Consider the following 14,164-nt stretch of genomic DNA (forward strand, 5'->3'; position numbering starts at 1 on the left):
ACTGCTAAATTATTCTCGTTTCTGTAGTTTTGTTTGAATTTTCAGCCTGAGCCACAAGATTGGTGCAGAGAGATCTGGACAATGTGTGGAGAGCATATTATTGCAGGTTGACAGCAAAACTGTCACAAACATTTGAAGCATAAAGTTTTAGGCCTATGGAAGCACACAGTTAAGACAAGGAAAACATTAGGAAGAAGCCCAAATCCGTTTTATTCTCTTGGGCTGGCAAAGACCTGGGGGTTGAATGCTTGCACGTGGTTTGAAGCAGGAAAGACTGCACTGGGGGCAAAGGGATTGGGAGGAGGGAGTACACAGAACCAAGAGTTTATTAAACGTAAGCAATTAAACAAGGACTAATCAAAAACAACAGAAGCTGAAAATCTCCGTTTTTATGATTTTAAACAAATATTAAAAAGTATAAAGTCGGGCGCGTACAAAGTTGGAACAAGTTCATTATAAGAGCTTGGGCGCAGGTTATCGCTTCTGTAAATGGGATTAGCGAGTAACGCCACAGCAATCGAGTTCCTGTAAATGATCAGTCACAGTTCGCAATGCAAGGGGAAAACGTTCTCTCAGCATATATCATATACAGGGTGTGGGCGGGCACTTATAACCAATGTTCAACTGTAATAGAACTTTGACCAACTCAAAACTTCTCTCCTGAAAGAAACATCATTATAAGATATGAAGAGGAGGAAATTTTAAAAAGTCCAACATGTTTAGGGAAGATAACAATTAAGACACTTTGAAATACATTAGCAGAGTTGGCAGGGGAAGTAATATTGGGTCATTAATTCAGTCTGAACAACTCTTTAAAAAAAAAACACACTTTCCCCCAAACCCAAATGTTCTCCCTCTGGAATTAACTAGTGAACCCCCTTCATCAGTACAATGTTTATTTTAAAAGCGACACTACATTATTGTGTTGTTGGCTTCAGTCGATAATCCGTTTGGAAATGTTGCTTTTCTCATTTCTTTCTTATTCGAGACGTCGATCTTTGCCGGAACATTTCAGTACCTCCTCCTTCCTCTCTCTCTTTCCATCTGGAATATTGTTCCAAGGATGCCGGCAGTCTCGTTCAGATTTAAACATTTCACTTTTCAGGAATGGTGATCAAACTGAAGTGGCAGCTGTGTCCATTCTGCTCTTCCATTTCTTCCTCCATATTTCTCCAAGATGGTAACCATAGCAGCACATTCCACCGCACATGAAGGAGGCAAGGATAGAGGAAATCAAAAATAAATGATTTCTAGGGGAAAGATGCTCTCTCTGATCAGTTAAGGATGCACAATGGAGGGAGCTTGTTAAGTACATGAGGGATAAAAGAATGGAAGGATATATTAATGGGATGAGATACAGTAAGATGGAAGGAGGCTCCTATGGAGTGTAAACACCAGCATAGACCAGTTGGGCTGCACAGTACATTTCTATGCCAGTAAATACTGTGTAATGTCTTGAAATGACAGAAGCCTTAGAGCAGACTATAAGTTTCCTTCTTGTGGTGAACAAAACATGGTAGACCTTCCATAATTGGGAGGTAATTTCCTCTGTATAGACAGGAAAGCCAAAGGATTTATCTGCTCACCACTGCTGCCATGTTGGGTATGCCACAGTTCCCATTCTCTAACAACAGGGACCAGGTGGGCACACCTTTACAGTCAGCCTGGGCAGAGAGTGCCAGTAAATGAGTTGATATTGGAGGGTATTATCCATGTTGCATTCATTCTTTAAGCATATTATATATCAGCAAGCAGGAGAATGGTGGGGGGGGGGGCTCATTTTAACTGGCTGCTCCTAACTTGTCAGCACAAAGACCAATAAGGGTCTCCCAGCTGCTGCCCCAGGCTACATCAGCCAATTGAGTAACGGCAAATTTGGGTCATTCTGGTCTGTGAAGCTTAGTACTATAGCAAGTGGCACCTTCACCCACTAAACCTCAGTTTTAAATGGAGGGTGAACCAAGATATTATGACATTCCCACGTTTTGCTGGCAGATTACTGATATGTGCCAACGAAAGGGGTATCAATAGTTAAATCGAGACGTGCGGTGAGCATTGGAAATGAAAACACTAACACAATACTTACCACTAGTGTGCAAATATAAAGGAAAAAATATACATATAATAAATAAAGGATCAGGACTGTCTCATCTTGATAGTAACAGGATCCAGAATACAAGTTAAAAATACTGTGATACAGAAAGGTAGGACCACTCCCAGCCAAGGCTCGTGATTACTGCACCGACCCTCTCTTGATGCTGGAACGAATGGACTGGGTTTTGTTTGTACAGAGAGTTTGCACTGTTCATTCAGTCTTGGACTGGAGAATATATTCTTTCAATCTCTGTTCTTCCTTCTCCCCTTTGGGCTTACTTGGTATCTGCAGTTAAAGAAAAGTTGATTTTACTCGTCGTTTCCTGCCAACTGTATTCCTCATCCTGTTCCTCACAACGCTCTCCCATAAATGTTATACTCTCTGGTATCCAAGCAACCATCCTTCGTACTGGAGGTGGGTAGAGACGCTCGAGTTATTCAGCAGAAATACAGCGAGAGGCGAGATGAGATCATGGCTCAATCTGTATCCTAACTCCATCTGTCCATCAGGAAACACTTTATGGAAGCTCTCCATGTAAAGGCCCTGGTGCCCTGGCAACATTGTGGTCAATTTACAATGTACTCCTTTAAAGGCCAATATATCCTTTCCATGGTCCTGAACTGTACACAGAACTCCTGATGTGGTCTAACCAAGGCTTTGCCTAGTATAGCTGTAGAAAAGCCTCATCCCATTTACATTCTAGCATTTTAGGTATAAAGCCTAAAATTCCATTCATCTGTTTAGTTATTTTTAGTGTCCAACCACCACATTTTAGTGATCTATGTACATGAAATCCCAAATCTTTTTGAATCTCTGCAGTACCTAGCTTCTCACCATTTGGAAAATACTCTGATCCATCTGTCACACAATTAATTTTATGTTCTTGTTATCATTACTAATTATGCCACCCATCTTCCTGTCATTGACAAACTTTGATGATACAGCATGGCCATATCCAAGTCATTAACAAATTTTTGAGACCCCACAGTACAGAGCCTTATGGAAGGCTAGTTACTTTTTTTCCAAATTCAACTTCATATCCATTATCTTTAGGTCTCTGTTGGCTACTGCCGAACCAACCTAACCGGATCAATAAATTCCCTCAATTCCGTGAATTTTAAATCTCATCTTCCTGTCTCCTGCATGAAACCTTATAAAATACCTTCTGAAAGTCCATATAAACTGCATCCAAAGACACACACCTATTTTCTAGATTAGTGACTTCCTCAAAAAGGTCAATTAGATTTGTTAGACATGATCTTCCCTCTATAAATTCACGTTGTGTCACCCAAATAGTTTGGAAAATGTTGACGTACAAAAGGACCTGGATGTCCTGGTACACCAGCCACTCTAAGCCAGCATACAGGTAGAGCAAGCAGTTAGGAAGTTTTGGCCTCCTTATCCAAGAAAGGATATTCTTGCCATAGAGGGAGTGCAGCAAAGGTTCACGAGGCTGATTCCAGGGATGGCAGAATTGTCAAATGAGGAGAAATTGGGCCGATTGGGCCTGTATTCACTGAAATTTGGAAGACCGAGGGGATCTAATTGAAACGTATAAAATTATGATAGGGCAGGACAAATTGGACACAGGGATAAAGGTTGACTTCCTTTTTTGATATTTCTAATCAGAGTCAAATTTCTCTCAAATGCTCAGCGCTCTGTCCTTAAGTATAGATTCCCCTAACTTTATAAAAACAGATGAGACTTACAGATCCACAATTTACTAAAATGAGCTAAGTAATATTTAGCAGGTCTGGCAGCATCTGTGGTGGGAAAAAGCAGTTACATTTCAGAATGGTGACCTTGGTCAAATGGGTCACATTCTAATGAAGCTCATCAATCTGAAATGTTAATTCTGCTTCCCTTTATACAGATGCTGCCTAATTTGAATATTTCCAGAGTTTTCTGTTATTTCATATTTTCAGTATCCATGGGATTTTGCTCTTCTATAATTTCCTGATTGCCTCATCCCTCATTCCTTAGTCAACTAAGTTACATTTGCAATTTTTCAAACTAAAGAGGCAGTTTCTGAACTGAGAGCATTTCAGAAGATTATGGCTAATCCATCCACAATTTTCCCATTACTTTCTTTAAACCAGTTTCTTTAAACCACATGTTGTCACAAATTGCATAAAATTTATTAAGTTAATTTCACCGAGTGATAAAAGTCAATTCTTAGTGAAGGCAGTGGAAACAGTCACTTCATTCTGAAACATCAGCTCTCAACTTTTGGTTTACTATGGCGCTATCTCTAGTTCTGTTGATGGAAGTCTTGCCTTCGTGTTGTGCACCTGATTTCTAACAGTTGCTGCTTATTAACCCTTACTATCCACTACCTATGTGATGATCAGTAGCATCCCTGAACTCTGGTCCAAGTAAAGTATGATCAATCCCGTTTCATCAGGTGCTGCGTTTTTAATACTCAATTGGTCTCTTACTCCTGACTGGTTCTCTCAGATGTCAATCACTTGTAGGAGGAGGTGAGGATTTGCCAGCCATTATTTCTTCCCAGCAGAGTTTAGGCTAACTGGCCTACAATTATTTGGTCACCCCCCCCATCCTTTTCACACAGTGGTAGAGTGTTAGCAACCCTCCTTCCTCTATACCACACCTGTAGCCATAACAGATTGGAAAATGATGATCAAAGCCTACACGATTTCCTCCCTCACTTCTCTTTGTGGTGTGGGGTACGTTTAATCTGGGCCTGGGGATACATCTACTTTCAAAGGTGCTAAATCCCTTAATATTTCCTATGTTTATCCCATCTAATATTTCACACTTCTCTAGATTACAACTAGAAAGAATAGGGTAATAATAAATGACACACACCTTCATCCCAGCCCTCAGAGACTCCTGCCAGCTCATAATGCTTCTTACGCAAGCCTCCCAAGCGTTGCCTCTCTTTTTGTAGCTCACTCTCCAGTTCCAAAACACGAACCTTCAGCACAGAGATAAACACAAAGATATTTTAATTTAAATATTTTCCAGCAGCATTCTGCTGAAATTGGGACTCAGGCCAGACTTGTAGAGACCATGCTTTTGTTTTTCAATCGGTCGGCCATGCTAAATTGCCCCTTAGTGTCCCAAGATGTGTCGGTTCAATAGATTAGCCATGCTGGATGTGAGGGATTACAGGGACAGCGTGGGGGAAGAGAGTCTGGGTAGGATAGTTCTTCAAATAATATGCATCCTCTTGACATGAGAATGCCATTCTGGAAACTGCAAGCAGACCACACATAGGAAAATGCCATGGTTTCCTATTCCCTCATTTTATAAAGTTCACTTTGATTATAAGTTGAAGTGAACTAACTGCGTGACGTTAATTTCCCTTTCGATGTCCTGATGGATGTCAGACCAGGGTCTGTGATGGATACATTTCATCTGAAGAACTCGGAAGATGCAAACAGGCAGCTAATCTCATCACTTCAAGAAACCATTGAAAAGGGGCAGAATTACAATGCAAAGGCAGCTTTATAGTACCTGCGAGTCCATCTCCTGTCGCTTAATTTGCGTCAGTGTCATGCTTGAGAAATCCATTGTATCTGGAACAAAGGAATAAAAATGTTAAGACCAAAGAAAATCTCCAAATGTGCAAACAAGGGTCCCCACCCACAGTTCACTTTGTTTCTTCCTTTCAGGGAGGCTCCAATTTTTTTTTTTGCTGGGATACAGTTCTGTGGTCACCGAGTATTGTCCAACAATCTGTTTATGTGGTCTTCCCAACTGTGTTAGCCCACACATCGAAGCTATTCAATCACGGATATGATAGTGTAATCCAATTCTATTCTCAACCAACATTCCCACACCTCCAGCAAACCACTGGATAGTTATACAGAGTGCTGCAGAGTTGAAGGAGATGTCAACTTTCACAAGACATTAAACCAAGGCCCCTTTCTGCCCTCTCAAGCAGATACAAAAGATCCAATGGCACTATTTTGAAGAGCAGAGGAATTCTCTCTGGTGTCCTGACCAGTATTTATCCCTCAACGAACATTATTAAAGAGTGTGCTCAAATTCTCTGCCCCGCTTTGCAGGCACTTCAAAAAGTCCTTCATTGACCGGAAAGCACTTTGAGATCATCCGAGGTCGTGATAGTGCTACAGAAATAAAAACCAGTTTTCTTCAAATATCTGAAGCAGAAATTCTGCAAGCTCTTCTCTTCCTTGTCTCAGAGATTCAGATAGCTTTACAGCACCTGGGCTGGGGTCAGCTAAGTCAGTAGACAGCAGAGACTGAACTGGGAAAGTGCATGGAGTTTGAAAATGGATGTTGTCTTGGTGGCAGGAAATAATCTGTGAGCTTGATGGATGTTTGCTTATTTAATGCAAGACATTGCATGTCAATCCAGGAACAAAGGAACTCACTCAACACAAAATGTTCCTTTCAGGAACTTGCCAATGATACAATGCCTATTATCTTTCTCAGATAAGAGATCAGAGCTCCACATACAAGCATTTATTAGCCGAGACATAGTCTACAAGAGTAAGGAACATATGACAAAGCAGTACAAAATGTTCATTAGGTCACAGCTAAAGTACAGTGTGCAGTTCTGGTCATCACACTGTAGGAAGGATATTATCACACTAGAAAGGGTGCAGGGGAGATTCACCAGGATGTTGCCTGGACTGGAGTGTTTCAGCTATGAAAAGAGGCTGATCAGGCAGGGGTTGCTCTCCTTAGAGCAGAGATCTGCTTGAGATGTACAAAATTATCAAGGACACAGATAAGAAGAAACGCTTCCCCTAGTACAGGAGTCAATAATTAGGGACATAGATTTAGGAAATGGGCAGAAGATTTAGAGGGAATTCAAGGAAAAATGTTTTAATCCACAGGGTGGGGGGCATCTGGAAACTCACTGCCTGAAAGGGTGGTAGAGGCAGGAACCTGCAACATGCACCAAGCATTTAGATGAACACCTGAAACACTGGAAAAAGTTGAATGTGCTCACCTAACTTGGCAGAGCTAGAACATGGATAAAATAGGTAGGGCGCTTGATGGCTGGCACAGACACGGTGGGTCGAAGGTCCTCTTCCTTTACCGTAAAACTTTATGACCATCTCCCACAAACAGCAAAGAAATAAATGACCAATTACTTTGTTTTTTTGGTGGTGTTGATCAGATAACTGGATAACTCTCTGCTCTTCTTCCAATAACAGGAAACATGGCCTCTGAAGGACAATATTTCTGGCAATACAGCATTCCTTCAGTTCAGCACAGCCTGGATTGCAAGTCCTGGCATACAGTTTAAATGATCAATCTTTTAAGTGAGCAGTTTTAGTTTTGTCATACAAGCTTTAAGGTTAAATATCCATGCTCCTGCTGCCTTCACTCAGGATTGAAATGGATTGGAAAAGGTCAACATAAATTGAGCAGCTCAGTGGTTTAAAGAATAGCTTTTCATATGAGATCTGGACTCGATGCCAGTCCATACTCATAACAGAAGGTTCATCTATCGACTGGCTGTTAGGGATCTTGTGAAATAAGATTGTGCAGTCAAAATTCAGTTCCTATGGTGAACAAAACTGAGAAATACCATAATTGATGCCAAGGTAAGCAGTTGATGGGGACCAAGACACGTGATGGGAGCAGAGTAAATACAACTATCCTCTACATCTAATTGTGCCATCTCTTTTTTGGCTGTGCCTAATGCTGATGAAAAACCCATTCCTCCATGTGAGGAATACAAAAGTAATATTTTGAAAAATCAACAGGGTACTTCCACCAACTTCTACATGGCAGCTATCTTGACACTTGCTAGGAGAAGGACTCTTGGTAAATTGTAAGATTACATCAAACACTGTAATGATCACCAGTGACTCTCAAATTAGCTGCGACTCTCTACGGCATTTGACTTTCAGTATCAGTGTTGCTGCTAAAATGTTAATACGCTAAAGGTACTGACACAGCCTCAGTGTGTCCGGATGCTGCCTGACCTATATAGTGTGCCAAGCATTTTTTTGTTTTTATTTCATATTTCCAGCGTGTTGCTTTTGAGTTGTGTGCAATGACGCCCCCACCTCTTTGCTTTGTATTAGATGCTTGTGCAGGCTGAACAGTACAGTAAACTACCTGTTTCTTCAATCTGGGACTTTCCTGACTTAGTTGAAGCCACTACACTGGCCGTGGCCTCGTTTACTCCCCTGGAGGCCTGCCGTAGCTTTCCAAGATTAGCATTGTCTTTATCTGCTTTCACCTACAAGAAAAGGAAACCATTAGCACAAATAGCTTGACAATTTTAAGTCAATGCACTGTCATCTTTCCCACTGACTTGTAAAAGCTGACTCGTCCCCCGAAGTTAAGGGCGTTTTGATGGATTCCTGGAAAATATCTTTTTCTTATGCAGTTGTAGAATGCTAAGCAAGTTTGCTTCTTTACTTAACGTACTGGCATAAATACAAACGTATAGAAGTTTATCTGTTTATTTTGTGTTTTTTCCCCTCAAACACAAAGTATAAAATTTGAATAATATTTATTGTTTTTCAAATGTCTCTTGAATTCTTCATTGGAATGTTTTCTAACCACTCTCCTTGGGTTTGATTGGTGCAGTCACTATTTGTCCATTTGTGGTTCATTGTTTTTTTTCAAACTATGAGCCGATTGCTGCAAGAGGTCACTTACCTTGGAGGCTGCCACCAGCTGTGCTGTACTGGCTGCGATCTCATGGGAACACACCATCAATTCCTCAAACTTCCCCTTTCCCTGGACAACCATGTCTGCAGCATCTCTGAAGAGAGAGAGAGAGAGAGAGATACAGATGGACTTGAGTCCAAACTATAAAACAAACCTCAATAGCTGCACAATAAAACGGAAAAGCGTAATATCTGAATCACAAAGCAAAAGCCATCTTCTGGCGTGACCACATTATAACAAGTAAAATGCATCAATGCAGAGCTACCCCCAAAGGCTCAGCACGTGAATACACCAGCCAACTATGAACCTGTGAAAAATCAGGGATGAAGGAGGGCCATTCGGCCCACTGATGCTTCTCTCTCCAGTACAACTACTATGATATTTAATTGATTTTGAGTAACTCAAAAGTTTTTGCCTCCATTAGGTTACTTGGCAGATTATTTTGAATATTAATCGCTTTTGGATCAGGGGAATCTCAGATTCAATCTATGTCGTGGCATTACTCAATGAAAATTACAACACAGAAACAGTCTTAATTCCATGTTCCCTCCCTGTTTGCATGTCTTTTTATTCCCTTTTCCTTCAGTCATCTATCTCCCAATACAAAAATTGACCTGGCCTCTATTCCAGAGCCCTCACTATGTCTCTGCCCTAAATCTCCTACAATTGATTCTATACCTTTCTCTGCTTTTTGAGCTTTTTAAGCTGTGAAAAGAGTCTTTTTCAATCTCTTTTCTATCCTTCAATAAGTTTAAACATCTCTATTAAATCAGCCATCTCCCGTATTAATGAAAGCAGCCCCAATTTTTCCAAATCTTCCTTTGTTTTTTGCATTTCCTTATACTCAGCAGTGTTCAAAGGAATCTTCCTTTTCTAATATAATCTGTCCCCTCGAGTGGAGACTAAAACTACAGTACTTCAAACGTGACCTGCTTCAGGTTTTATATTGAATGACCAGTGCACCTCACGTTTTTATATTCTATACCTTGAATCATTAAATCCAATATTCCATTAGCATTGGCTATTGCCTTATCAAAGTCAGACTCTGCAACCATGAATACCTCTGCTCTTCTACGTCATTAAACTTTCCCACTCAAAGTATATTTTTACAAAAATATACCACATTATGTTAACCCTCAGAGGTCCATCTGCCAAAATTCTGCCCATTTCATCATCTCATCAATATTCCCTTGCAGCTTTGCTTCGGTCCTCTGAATTATTTACTACTTTAGGATCGCCTCCACATCTTCAGACAACCCTTGAAGCCCGATATCCAAATCCTATATCGAACAATAGCGTTCCCAGAGCAGAACTTCCAACCATTTTCAAAACTGCCGTAATTCTTTCTCACTGTTTCCTCCTTTTAAACATTCATAAAGAGTACAGTAATGAGCAGACTAACTGGCCTCAGCATCCCAGCACTAGGGTAAAGGTAGCTAAGGCTCACATTTTAGTCTGCTATATATTGATAGTCAGAATGTAGACATTGTAGGCAGAGCTCAGCTAAGAGAGAGAAGGGGGCCACTCAGCCCTTGCTATCATGCTGGCTCTCTGAAAGAGCAGCTTACCAAGTTCCACCCTCAACGCGTTTCCCCATGGCGTCAGGCTTTTACACAAATTTCCTGTGATTTTCACATGGCAAATCAAGAACAAGTACAGTGCCTCTATTAGAGGAAGGTTTTAATTGCAGAACAATATGTTTATATAGCCATAAATGGAATGGGAAACATTGTAAAAAGTCTGACAACACCAGGTTTTAGTCCAACCGATTTATTTGATAATACAAGCTTTCGGGGGGACTGCCTCATAGTCCCCTCGAAAGCTTGTGAGTATTATCAAATAAATCGGTTGGACTAAAACCTGGTGTTGTCAGACTTTTTACTGTGTTTACGCCAGTCCAACGCCGGCATTCCCACATCATGGGAAACATTGACAGAAAGTGTGCAGACTCTCAATTTTTACCTATTAATAAACTGAGCAACAGGGGAATAGATAAATACAAGCCCTCCACCTGTCCCTCATCCAACGATGGTGAAATTCCACCTAAGTCAGTAGCTATTTGGAGTTTCCAGCTTCTAAATTTGATTTCAGCTCTCCGCAATTAGCTGGCAGTGGCTACAGGACAGTCACCAAGAGGCTACTGAAGATGTTATGCAAATTAGTTTCCTGGCATTTGACTTGTCCACAGCTGTAAACATTTGTGCTCCAACTTGGATCAACAGCCCGCACTTAGTTCTCCTTTAAGCTACAGGCATTCTCTTTTCAAAAGGTCTTGATGAATCCACAAGCTAAAAACCCTTTCCGTGAAGAGGATTTCCTACTTCCCCTTTAGATCTATTCCTGGTTATTATACACTCATGTCATTCCATTACTGAACAAAGAACAAAGAAAATTACAGCACAGGAACAGACCCTTTGGCCCTCCAAGCCTGTACCGAGCATGCTGCCCGACTGAACTAAAAACCCTCTACCCTTCCGAGGACCAAAAGAACAAACTGACTTTCTAGCTACTGGAAACATTCCAACACCAAGTACCTTATCGCACCAGTTCATAATCATGAAGACATTCAATAATCTCCTCAACACTAGTGAACTAAAACACACTTCCCAAATCTCTCCATTACTGTTAACTCCTCATCCCTGTAGCCTTAGTGAACCTACAATGAAACTTTTCCATTGCTGTTACACTTTCTGATAATAGAATGTTTGAAATAACCCTTGACACACAATACTCCAACTGCAGCCCTATAATTTTCAAGACTGCTTTCCTGCTTTTATAGTCTACACCTCCAGGTATAAATTTAAAGATTCTATTTGTCCGAAAGTGTGGAGTGGGAGTGAAACCGATCCTAAACAAAAACAGAAAATGCTGGGATTGCTCAGCAGGTCAGGCAGCATCTGCGGAGAGCAACACCAGAATTAGCATTTCAGGTTTGTGACCTTTTGTCAGTACTGATTGCTTCTCTCTCCGCTGCTGCTGTCTGACCTGGAGCGCTTGCAGCACATCTTAATTTCAGATTTCCAGAATCTGCAGAACTTTGCATCTGTATCAAGCCCATCCATGCTGTCAGTTTTCTTTCGTTCATTCACCGGACACAAGCACTGCTGGCGACATCAGTATTTGCCATCCCTATTTGCTCCTGAGAAGGTTATGGTGAGTCACCTTCAGGAACTGCTGCTGTCCATGTGATGCAGGTGCACTCTCAGTGCTTTTTGGGAGAGAATTTCCAGATTTTTGACCCAGTGGCAGTGAAGGAATGATGACATATTCCTAAACCAGGGGATGGAGGGTGACTCAGAGGGGAACTTGCAGGTGGTGGTGCTCCCATGCATCTGCTGCCCTTGACCTTCTAGATGGTAGAGGTCACAGGTTTGGCAAGTGCTGTCGAAGGAGACTTGGCAAGTCACTGCAGTGGATCTTATACAAGATTCCTGCTGCTGCCACTGTGCATCAGTGGTTGAGAAAATGAATGCTTAACATGATGACTAGATAGCCAATCACGAGAATGGCTTTGACCAGGATAATGTTGAGCTTAGACAGTCAATCATCCTTTTTGGAACAAGTAATTTTCTGGTGGGAAACAAGTGAAAATTGTCAAAAAAAACACTGGAAAGTTGTAAAGCTATCATTGTCCACTTCCCAACAAAAAACATTTTAAAATTCTTAAAAAGTAAAAAGTCAAATATCTGATCCAGTTATCACTGCTCAGATACCCTGAAATTTATTGATTTTGGAGCCACATTCACTCAGGCAGGTGAAGAGTATTCCTTCACACTCCTTACTTGAGCCCTGTACATGGTGCACAGGCTTCGGGGAAATCAAGGTGAGTTACTTTCCTCAGAATTCAGTCTCTGCCCAGGTCTTGCAGACACAGAATTTACGTGGCTGGTACAATTCAGTTTCTGGTCAAAGGCAGGATTCAGCAATGGTAAGCCATTGAATATCAAGAGAGGGATAGATTCTCTCTTGTTGGAGATGATCATTGCCTGACACCTCAGTTGTGCTAATGTTACTTGCCACTTATCAACCCAAACCTAAAATGTTGCCCCGGTCTTGCTGCATGCTGGCATGGAGTGCTTCAGTATCTGAGAAGTTGTGAATGGTACAGAACACTGCACAATCATCAGCACATTCCACTTTTAACTTATGATGGAGGGAAGGTCATTGACAAAGCAGTTTGCCGAGGACACTACCCTGAGGAACTTCTGCAGTAATGTCCTGGGAATTAGCTTCTAACAACCACTACCATTTTCCTTTGTACTAGGTATGATGCCAACCAGTAGAAAGTCGTTCCCCCTTCCCACTCAGTTCCCACCAATTTTTTCCTCGGGCTCCTTGATGCCACAATCAATTAAATTCGGCCTTGTCATCAACAGCTGTCATTCTCACCTTACCTCCAAGCTTCAGCTCACTTTTGCCCATGTTTGGGCAAATGAGGTCAGGTCTAAGTAGCCCTGGTGGAAGGCAAACTGAACATTGGTGAGCATGTCAGTGTTGAGTAGGTTCTGCTCAATAGCACTGTCAACAATGCCTTCTATTTGCTTTGTTGATTGAATGTACTGATGGGGCAATAACTGTCCTGATTGGATTTGTCTTTTTTGTGGACAGAATGTAACTGGATAATTTTCAACATTATCAGGTAGATGTCAGGTTATACCTGTACTGAAATGGGAAACTTTAAACTCCACATTTGATCCTGATTAACAGGATGCAATTACACTCATGCTCACATTCAACAGCCGACTGCAAATTGGTTGGGGTTCGGCCAGTCTGCAACTCAATGGTGTGAATGGTCTCCTTCTGCGCTGTAGGGATTCTACGGTTCTAAGTGACTGACAAACTGGGCTATAAAAGAACAGTAATTGCTATGCTTACACCAACACAGTGGCTCCCCAGCCTACAGCCTTTGATGCAGAGATGAGGCCTTCAGTCCACCGGGAGTTCTTGGCGTAGAACTCTTTCTGCGATGCTGCACCCTGTAAATCAGAAAAACAATATTTATTACAGCATGTGCTTACATCTTGTTGCACCTGGTTCCTCACCCAAATGCCCATTCATGATGAAAAACCTGAGTGTTGGTAGAATATTCACCACAGAGGAAACCAGAGCCATGCCTTGCTTCATGCAACTTCCATAGAATCCCTACAGTGCAGGGGGCCATTCAGCCTATCAAGTCTGCAGCAAAAACAATCCCAACAGGCCCTATCCCTGTAACCTCACTTATTTGCGTTGCTAATCCCCTTGACACTAATAGGCAATTTAGCATGGCCAATCCACCTAAAACGCACACCATCCTCTGGGAGGACACCTGAGCACCCGGACAAAAATCACGCAGACAAAGAGAGAACTGCAAACTCCACACAGACAGTGACCCAAGGCTGGAATTGAACCTGGGTCCATGGCGCTGTGAGGCAGCAGAGCTAACCACTGTGTCGCCAT

The 14,164-nt window shown here is 41.7% G+C and overlaps 1 protein-coding gene across 2 annotated transcripts in view; it reads right to left on the minus strand.

Annotated features, from left to right (window-relative positions):
• Positions 1-373: 373 nt before the first annotated feature.
• hip1 (huntingtin interacting protein 1) overlaps positions 374-14,164 on the minus strand; it is a 249,818-nt gene continuing 236,027 nt past the window's right edge. For both annotated transcript variants that reach the window (XM_080210991.1, XM_080210992.1), the window contains exons 26-31: positions 13,601-13,701; positions 8,714-8,819; positions 8,165-8,288; positions 5,576-5,637; positions 4,925-5,033; positions 374-2,380 (exon numbers count right to left, since the gene is read on the minus strand). In XM_080210991.1, coding sequence (XP_080067117.1) covers positions 2,370-2,380; positions 4,925-5,033; positions 5,576-5,637; positions 8,165-8,288; positions 8,714-8,819; positions 13,601-13,701 — 513 coding nt within the window. In that variant the 3' untranslated portion in view covers positions 374-2,369. The remainder of the gene's footprint in view (positions 2,381-4,924; positions 5,034-5,575; positions 5,638-8,164; positions 8,289-8,713; positions 8,820-13,600; positions 13,702-14,164) is intronic.

The sequence above is a fragment of the Carcharhinus amblyrhynchos genome, chromosome 23, assembly GCF_965287045.1.
Source record: "Carcharhinus amblyrhynchos chromosome 23, sCarAmb.v2.hapA, whole genome shotgun sequence".
In the NCBI taxonomy this organism is placed as follows: Eukaryota; Metazoa; Chordata; class Chondrichthyes; order Carcharhiniformes; family Carcharhinidae; genus Carcharhinus; species Carcharhinus amblyrhynchos.